This window comes from Aulostomus chinensis, chromosome 1 (assembly GCF_037954235.1).
Source record: "Aulostomus chinensis isolate RoL2024-O1b breed Wild chromosome 1, RoL_Achi_v1.0, whole genome shotgun sequence".
Classification (NCBI taxonomy): Eukaryota; Metazoa; Chordata; class Actinopteri; order Syngnathiformes; family Aulostomidae; genus Aulostomus; species Aulostomus chinensis.
Window position 1 is genome coordinate 5,534,573 of NC_141320.1, and position 9,601 is coordinate 5,544,173.

General features: G+C 46.2%; 1 protein-coding gene across 1 annotated transcript; it reads right to left on the bottom strand.

Moving 5' to 3' along the window:
- Positions 1–6,662: 6,662 nt before the first annotated feature.
- On the bottom strand, positions 6,663–9,391 carry LOC147270131 (uncharacterized). The gene is made up of 4 exons (XM_086205062.1): positions 8,639–9,391; positions 8,365–8,520; positions 8,063–8,157; positions 6,663–6,983 (listed from the first exon to the last, which is right to left on the bottom strand). Exons 1-4 carry the CDS (start codon positions 9,389–9,391, stop codon positions 6,704–6,706), a joined length of 1,284 nt encoding a protein of 427 aa, XP_086061188.1. The 3' UTR covers positions 6,663–6,703.
- Between the last annotated feature and the right edge of the window lie 210 nt (positions 9,392–9,601).

Consider the following 9,601-nt stretch of genomic DNA (forward strand, 5'->3'; position numbering starts at 1 on the left):
GCAACAAGCAGACGCTCCCTGACTGAATTCTACCACCTGACAGACTGAAGGCTCATATTGGTGATGCAGGTAGGTGCTGCCCCCTAGTGACCCTATGGAGAATGACATGTAATGACATGAACATTCTACATTTTTCCATTTCTTGAGGCCGTTACATAAAAATATGAAGTTGATCCAAGTCAGAAACCTTCAAACTGGATGTGAGTCCAGTTGTTTAAAGTAGAGTCAGTGGTGACACCCCAGTAGTTTGTAGTCTGCTGGGTATCATAGAATGTTTGCTAGTGAATGAAACGTGGCAGCCCTGCACCAACTGCTCAGAGTCCATGTTGCCTGGGTGGACTGCATGTTTGTGTTCCGTCGTCTGTCTTGGAAGCCTCGTCTGGTTCTTCCTCCACAGAACTCTTTGCTCACAGGACATTCCAGTCTGTTCATGACAGATGTGGTTTTCCAGGTCATGGAATGATTCACAGGGAATTGTTTTTGGGAGGCAGCGTCCTGGAGGGTTTGGTTTGCTCTCCGTTTGCTCAGTGATTAAATAGAAACCAACCTTTGACATGACAGTGCAGTGTTGCTGATGTTTGTGTCAAGTAAGTTGCATGGAACAAACAGCACTGCAAACTGGGTTTCAGCTGGAGGTTCAGAGGAAAGTAGAGAAGTCTTCCAGGAGCCTGGAGCTCTGTGGTGGGTTGGAGCTGAACTAGAGAGGATTGATGGTGGAGGACCAGGAACACGTCACTGGAACCAGAACCACACTGCAAGCCAGTTTGCTCTCTTGCTTCCTTCCAAACGTTCAAATGTTCCATTAGAAGTGGAACCTTCCTGTCTCACTTTACTGAGACCCAATGAGGGTGTGGCTAATCTGAACAGATCAGACCAGCGTTGACTGCACACTCCAAACATCTTATTAGGAAGGGGTGGTGAACACAAACATGCTAACTTCCTTAGCGCGAGCCAGAGACCAGTCAGTTTACAGTCCAGCCCTCATTTGGTCTCAAGCTTTTGGTTTGTGAGTGAAAGAAGAATGGAATCCAATGTTGTTGAGGAAGTCCAATCAGCTGAAACTCAAACATTTCTGTTTTAATGGAGAAACTCCTGGTAAAATCTGGTTTTACCATCAAAAATAATCTAAATGTTCTTTTCACCTTCAAACAAACTTTCCTTTCCCCGTGAACAATGAGCATAAATCAGCTGCAGCCATGTTTTAGGAATGTTCCTACTGTGTAGTGACCAGTGAGGAGAGGCTGTTACCATGGGGACAATGTTTACTTTGTCCTGTTACAAGGAGGAGGGATTTACCTGTGGCTGAGCATCGAAGGCAGCTTCAAGGAACCAGAAATGCTCTTATTTGGACATGACTTTGTCGAAGGATTCCCCTGAAATTCAAGGCCCTGAATGGGAAAGTATTTACAAACCTGGTAACTTAAACAACAAACCAGTCAAACCACAGCTACCAGTTTAAACTTCAGACTTGGAGGTTCATGTTCATGGTCGACTTGCAAAACTTGACTTCAGAATTCTTTGAACCCAGAATTTTTTTACTCTTTGATTTCAGAATTTCGTCTTTGATGTCATCGTGACACAATGGACCAAACCTCTAGATTTGATGTTCTACTGCCCTCTGGTGGTGAGGCAGTGGGGATGCAGGTGATCTGCTGGTCTGGTTGAACGTGAGTGGACAGAAACCTTGTTGAGGTGACTGGGAGTTCCTGACTGTGGTGAGCTGCCTTGCTTCTCCTCAGGTCTTCATGGTGGCTTTCTGCTGGACTGTTGTTGAAGGGAACATGGCATCCTATCATTTTCAGCTCTGACATCTGGACAGTGGACAGATGTGACATCATCATGGTCTCACTGCCTGCTTTGTTCATGGATCAATGGAACGTTGTGTTGGAACCTTTATTGTAGAACTGCTATGAGCTGAGAGCTCAGTGTTGTTGGAACAACGCAGCTCCACATGGGACTGATGTGATGAAGAGGTTTTTATTGAGCTGAAGCTGGAGAGCAACAATCAAAATGGAGCAGCAAACATTCTGATGGCAACGCTTACAGAGGAAAACTGTTGCAGAGTTCAGAGTCCCAGTGAGTCAGGTCAGGACTGGGAACACTGGTCTCTCCTCAGCACCTCTGACACTGGAGTCTGGGAGCCCTGGGTGGCCTCACAGCTCACCGAGCACACCTTCCTCCACTGGTCTGCAGGGAGCTTCAGGGTGCTGCTCCAGCTGTAGAGGCCGTCCTTCTCCAGCACCCCGGGGCTCCTGCTCTCCTCCCCGCCGCCGCTGCTGCTGCTGCCGTCCACCTTCCAGGCCAGACTCCAGTCTGAAGGGAAGCCCTTGTTGGCCAGACACACCAGCGTGACCCTCCCCTGCTGCAGCTCCTGGCTGGAGGGGGGCAGCACCGTCAGGGAGGGAGGGACATCACCTAGAAGACACCGCTCAGATTAGAGGACGGGGCAGCTGTCAATCAAACCCTGCTGCTTGGACACCAGGACTGTGAGAGCAGATTTCCTCTTGAAGGAGTTTCTGTCAGATGTTTCTCTGCTCCAGCAGTCACTCACTCACACATTGTTTCACTTCCCTTCAAGAAGCGGCTCAGAAAGAGTCCTCACCACCCAAATAGAAGCAGGACCCTGACAATGGAGGAAAGCCCCTTTGGCAGCAGCTCCACTTTGAAAACTGCCATCAACTGAAGCTTCTCTGTTCAGTCATGAAGATGAAGAACAAAGAAACCCCACACATTCCAATCTCCCTGATTCAGCTGCTGGTAGAATGGACTTGTAGCAGATTGAGTCCTTGAACAGAGGGGTTCACCTCACTGAGGCTGACAGTCTCCAAGCAGAGTGAAGCAACCAGCACCAATGATTCTACAGGGGATTTTCAACCTGCACTCATCAAACACTGCAAATGAGTGACAAGCAAACGGCAAATTAGAAAATTACATTGAAATGAAATGAAATCTGTTCCATTCACCATGTAAAACTGGGCCATTTTCAAATTGAAGCGTCCGTTCTTCTTGATGTGGACTTCAGTCCTCACTCATCAAACAGTTCAAACTGAAGGGAAACCCATTGGATCATTTCTACACTTCAAGGAGTTCAATTTCAGTCTGACAGGAATTTGGACAGAAACCTTCTTGGAGTTGTTCTCCACGTTAAAGCAGGAGAACTCAACACATCAACACACAAACTGTTAAAAACACACAAAAACTCTGCTGCAAATGTTCCCAGATGGAATTTCCAACCAAACTGGACAACATTTTCCTCAGAGTTTGAGCAGAAACTTACGTCCAACATCCAGTCTGGTTCCTCCACCGAACGTCCACCACAGTGACACAAACTCATTGAGGCGCCGTACAAAAACCTCTGACTGTAGAGACACGACTCTCTGACTGGGAAACACACACCCACTTGAGTCAGAAGCCAGCAGTCAAACGTCTGAGCTGCTTTGAACCCTGCCAGCACAGCAGCAGGTCAACAAGTCTGCTTCCATAGTCTAGATGGTCATGAATCAAGAGATTAGACCTGAAAATGAAGAGAAGTCACGGAAGCTACGGAGCCCCAGAGCGGCCAAAGACCGACTTGAACAAGTTCCCTCAGTTCATCAATCCATGGCCAGGAGAAAGAACCTGTTCCCTCTGATGCAGAACTTGGAACCGGTTCTATTTGATGACCACAAATGAACGAGGTTCATCATTAAAAAATCAAATGAATCCCATTGTGGGAGCAACATCTGGCTCCAACATGTGTTTTCTGTCTCTCTGGCCTCTCCAGGGCTCCGTACTCATCACATGAAGGTCAGAGCAGCTAAAAAGGAGCTCTGACACATCCTGATCAATACTCTGATCAGGTGATTGATTGATTGACGGATGCAGCAGCAGCATCAGAGCGTCCACGTCTCTGCTGAGTCCCTCTGAACATTTCCATAGAGAGACACTTTGCATCAGCAGCACCATGCTCCAGTGCTCCGGGACACTTTATAGTCCTGAGACTTGAACCCTGGATGACTGACAGCTGTCCGTCACCACAACAGAAGCCACAGAAATCTGCTCATCAGAAACATGGCGTTGACCTCCGCCCTCGTCTGGACGCTCCTCTGCTGCTGCTTGACAGGTAAAGTCCAGAGGGTCCAGCTGCTGTCCTCCATCAACATGGGTCCTCTGAGATGAAGCTGCTTGATGGTTGTGTGTGTGTCTCCTCAGAGTCCAGAGGTCAGGTCACCGTGACTCAGCCTGCAGCAGTGAGATCTGCTCCAGGAGCCTCCGTCTCCCTCCCATGTTCAACCAGTCAGGATGTGCACTCTAACAGTTATGGCCACTATTTATCCTGGTACCAGCAGAGAGAAGGAGAACCTCCTAAACTTCTCATTTACCGGGCCACCTCGAGAGCATCAGGGATTCCAGCTCGTTTTTCAGGCAGTGGATCAAACTCTGGCTTCACTCTGACCATCAGTGGAGTTCAGGCTGAAGATGCAGCCGTTTATCACAGTCAGAGTCTTCACAGCATCAACAGTCAGTGGGTGTTCACACTGTGAAAAACCATCGTACAAAAACCTCCCTCAGCCACACTGAAGTGAAACTGAACTGACTGCTGCAGCTGGGAGCTGCTGACACACACACACACACACACACACACACACACACACACACACACACACACACACACACACACACAGGCTTGATGAGAAGAACTAGAACTAGAAGAACTAGGATTCAGATTTTCTGCTGATGACGTTGTGATCTTCATCACCAATTCTTCATCCTGATTGTGGTCCTTCATCAGATTAGCAGCTTCTCTCTGATGATGTCACTCACATCAACTGTGCTTCTGCTTGGACTTTCAATGAACTTCAAGAAAAACCAGCAGCAGCAGCAGGGAGGGACGACTGGACCCTGCAGAGAGAGACTGATCAGCTCTAAAAGGGGACAGGAGGCTGAGACTTCTGCTGCTCGTCCTCACACGACTCTGCTGAGGAGACTTTTGGAGGAAACTCGTCTTCGGTCGCTCATTTCTCTCTGAGCTCAGTAACCATAGCAACCTAGAGGCATCGCTGCTGGACCGTGACAACAGACGGTTTCAGAACTAAAGATAAGAAGAAGAGAGAACTCACCGTTCCTAAGTTTCAACAGCCAAAATAAAAGCAGCTTTGGAGAGTTTGAAAAACCACCAGAATTAACACTTGTTGGTTCATCTGGTTTGGTTTCACTGAAGCCAAACACAAGATCCAGATTCTCATGATCTTTGTGTCTGCCTTGACCAACGGTGTGAGAGAGAGAGAGATTTTTAATTTTTTAAAATCCATTTTATTTGCTGCTCTTATATATTAAAGCATTTCACTGTGTACTTTGAATGATCACATTCTCAACAAAATCACCCTTCCTTTCAATCAAAAGATCAGTTTATAGACACTCATGCTGAACGATACACACATGGACCTACACAGACATGAACCTATGTACACTGTAAAAAACCACCTATAGTATTTACCCAATAAATCTGAGGTACATTTGCACTCTTTATTTAGGTAGATTTAATGACATATTTTAGGTATAAAGTACCTCAAATAAAAAGCTATGACATACTAAAATAAATTGAGTAAAGTTCACCTCACATTCCGCTGTACATTCAACTACTAATTACTCAATGAAATTGGGTAGTATTTACTCTTGATTGTTAGTACTACTACACTAGTTACTTAATAATTATTATTCAAAATTGATTATTATGAGTAAATAAACATTAATTATTCAAGGAAGGTAAGATTGACCTCAAAAAACTTGCTTCAGACAAACAGGTGAAAATGTCAATGTTTTTAATGAACAAAAAGTTTAAAAGCAGACACAACATAAAGGGAGCCTTTGTCCATATTTCCAAAAGGTGTGTGGTCCTGCATCACAGAGCACTGATGTGGAAGGACAGGAGATGACATAAAATAGACTGTGAACATTCAGAAGCTATCGGCTTTATTCTTGAAATCATCGAACTGAAATCATGAACGGTGACAAACACTGGTTCAGAGGCTGCTGTGACTTCACTTCATCCTGGTCTTTATCTTCAAACATGCTCCTAAATACATTTTACAGTCGACCATTTTCAGTCATAAATGTGAAGGAAACTATGTCATAGCGGGCATTTCTCTCAGATGCAACAGACAACATAGTGGAGAACTATAAAGCATCAAACATCAGCAGATGATCAGTCTTTAAGGTAGAAACTGGTGCATGGAAGCGGCCGTGTGATTGATGCTTCTTTAACTAAAGGAACAGCTCATGTTTTCCAGCTGAACAAACGAAGCCCACCGTCACCTCACTGTAACGGAGAGAGTAAAGAGACGAGAAGAGAGAGGGAATAGAAATCTGCTGAGAGGAAGAGTGGTTCAACGATGGAGAAGCTGCTTTTAGAGTGTTAAAGCAGGAGTCCCCAATCATGTCCCATGGAGGGCCGAGTGTGCAGGTTTTCATTCCAACCACTCGCGACACCATCGACCAGAGACCAAGAGAACTAATTAGAAAAAAGAAAGAAAAGAAAACAAGGAAAAGAAAAAAGGCAAATCTGTTGGAGTCTTTTTTTAAATATTGTATCTGTTTGCAATTTTTTTTGTTTTTGATGGCTTGATTTTTTTTGGGGGGGGGGGATTGCTTGAAAAAGAAACCAAAAAAGCTCCATTCTCTCAGCCCCCCATGGCACATGATGGGGACCCCTGATGTAAATAGTTCATTCCATTAGCTTGGTTTTGAGGGTGTGGACCTTCTTGAACAGCTTTGCTCCATCAAGCTCCAAGAAGAGTTTCTGGAATACTTGGAAGGTATTTTGGAGTGTTTTGGGATACTCAAGGTTCAGGGCACAGATCAAGCCCATCAACAGCATGCAGGCGTTGGTTGGGTTTCCACACCCAGCCAGAACTTGGTTGCCCTCAATCACAACTGACACTTCTGCGGGATCCTCCTCAGCCATGACATTATGGACCAGGATCACCTTCATCGTTTGTTCTGTGGTCCTCACATGAGTCCTCCATGTTAAAAAGGAATAAGAAAAAGCATGTGATTTTTTAATTTAAGGGTGTATATATATGGGAGGAGAGAGGAGAGATGGGAGAAGAGGAGAGAGGAGAGATGGGAGAAGAGGAGAGAGGAGAGATGGGAGAAGAGGAGAGAGGAGAGATGGGAGAAGAGGAGAGAGGAGAGATGGGAGAAGAGGAGAGAGGAGAGATGGGAGAAGAGGAGAGAGCAGAGATGAGAGAAGAGGAGAGAGGAGAGATGGGAGAAGAGGAGAGAGGAGAGCAGAGATGAGAGAAGAGAGAGGAGAGCAGAGATGGGAGAAGAGGAGAGAGGAGAGCAGAGATGGGAGAAGAGGAGAGAGGAGAGAGCAGAGATGAGAGAAGAGGAGAGCAGAGATGAGAGAAGAGGAGAGATGAGAGAAGAGAGAGGAGAGGAGAGATGGGAGAAGAGGAGAGAGGAGAGCAGAGATGGGCGAAGAGGAGAGAGGAGAGCAGAGATGAGAGAAGAGGAGAGAGGAGAGCAGAGATGAGAGAAGAGGAGAGATGAGAGAAGAGGAGAGAGGAGGGGAGAGATGGGAGAAGAGGAGAGATGAGAGAAGAGGAGAGAGCAGAGCAGAGATGAGAGAAGAGGAGAGATGGGAGGAGAGGAGAGAGGAGAGCAGAGATGGGAGAAGAGGAGAGAGCAGAGGAGAGATGGGAGAAGAGGAGAGAGGAGAGCAGAGATGAGAGAAGAGGAGAGAGGAGAGACGAGAGAAGAGGAGAGGAGGGGAGAGATGGGAGAAGAGGAGAGAGGAGAGCAGAGATGAGAGAAGAGGAGAGAGGAGAGAAGAGGAGAGCAGAGATGAGAGGAGATGAGAGAAGAGGAGAGCAGAGATGAGAGAAGAGGAGAGAGCAGAGATGGGAGAAGAGGAGAGAGGAGAGCAGAGATGAGAGAAGAGGAGAGAGCAGAGCAGAGATGAGAGAAGAGGAGAGAGGAGGGGAGAGATGAGAGGAGAAAAGATAACAGAGGAGAGGAGGTAGGGGAGGAGGGAAAGCAGGTAAAGGAGGCCAGTCAGCCATCAGTCACTTCCCAACATACCTGGCAGTCTTGGAAGAGCTCTTCTTGCCTGTCCCCAAGATGACTGATGAGGCAGCGGAGAACTCCATCCCTCTTCTGGTAAATGCTCTGAGACTGTGAGGAGATCCATTTATTAAATACACATTTACATGCCCTTACACTGAAGGCACTTTTTCACACACAGTATTTGACACTTCACCGATTTTATGATGAACTCTTGGTTAGAGCTTTCACTTCATGGATGACAATGCAAATGTTTCAAATGATCTCACTTCTATTTCACTTCAATCACATCTTGCTCATTCCTCAAAGCAAACATACCTCATTTATAGAGTCCAGCAGAGGACGCATCTTGGAACCAGTAGCTCCTCCTTTTGCACGCATCAGCTGCAGAAGACGGGGTGTGTACCCATCAAGTTTAAGCATGAATGTCCCCTCCAAGGACATTGTCGTTATACGACGGAACTCTTCTTTGATGTGGTGAACGAGTCAATGAACAGTGTACGAAACGTTCAATGGCAGACACCAGACATCAAAGTTAAAGTAAACAAATGAATGTTTCTTGGTGGAGAGAAAGATGATCAAACATTCTCACCTGAGCCTCACTGAATAATGCGGGCCACCTTTCTTTGAAGACACTGATGGATGGGCTGAGGGTCACCACTTCGACTCTTCGACTTGAAAAGGTTTTGGACATTTTTTCTGCGATTGTCTTTGCATTATTCTTCTTTTTTATTTCACTGATCAATTCAAGTCTCTCATTCTCCAACGGGTCTTCATCTTCTCCAGCAGGATGCGGAGGGAGATCATTTACCTCGGCTTTCTTTGGCTTTTTCACATTTTTAGCGGGACCTTTACCGTCTGGATGCTTCCTCCTTAATGTGTTGACTTCTACTTCAGGATAGGCATATTTTGGTGACTCTAGCTTGGCACGGTAATTGTGCATTTGGTACTTGATGCGCTGCTGCCAGCCGTATAACCCAGCAAACGATCCCGGCTCCTGAAGGCATGGAAACTTCTGAACAAGGGCTTCAGACACTGAGGTTGTTTGCTCATTTGTGGGGTATGCAGTGACAGAGAAAATTACTTTTGAAAGGTCATGCATTATTGCTGATTTCACACTTGCATCTCGGAAGTGTATTCCAGTGTCTTGATAAGACTTGTTTGCATCTGCAAGGATAAGCTCAACATCACGGGAAAACTGTGGAATTTTAAATGGCACTGGCCATGGAGCAGAGCGGCATGAACCAGGGAGAATGATGGTGTCTTTGAGCTGGACGATGCACAGACACTTGAGAGGATGGATCAGGATCTCCCGGATGGGTGTCAAATTCACTTTTACTCTCATGAGTGGTGTCCAGTGAGCTCACTGTTGAGGACAGTCCTGATTCATCCAGTGGTAGTGGGTGTAGGTCAAGGGTGATCAGTGGTTCTTTTCTTACCACTTTCACAGTGGCCTTGTGGTGCAGATCCGCAGTTGAGGTAAGAGTAAAAAAATGGTTCCCAAAGTCTTCGTCTTCATATAATAGTCCAAATTCCCCATGTAACTGGAAAGTTT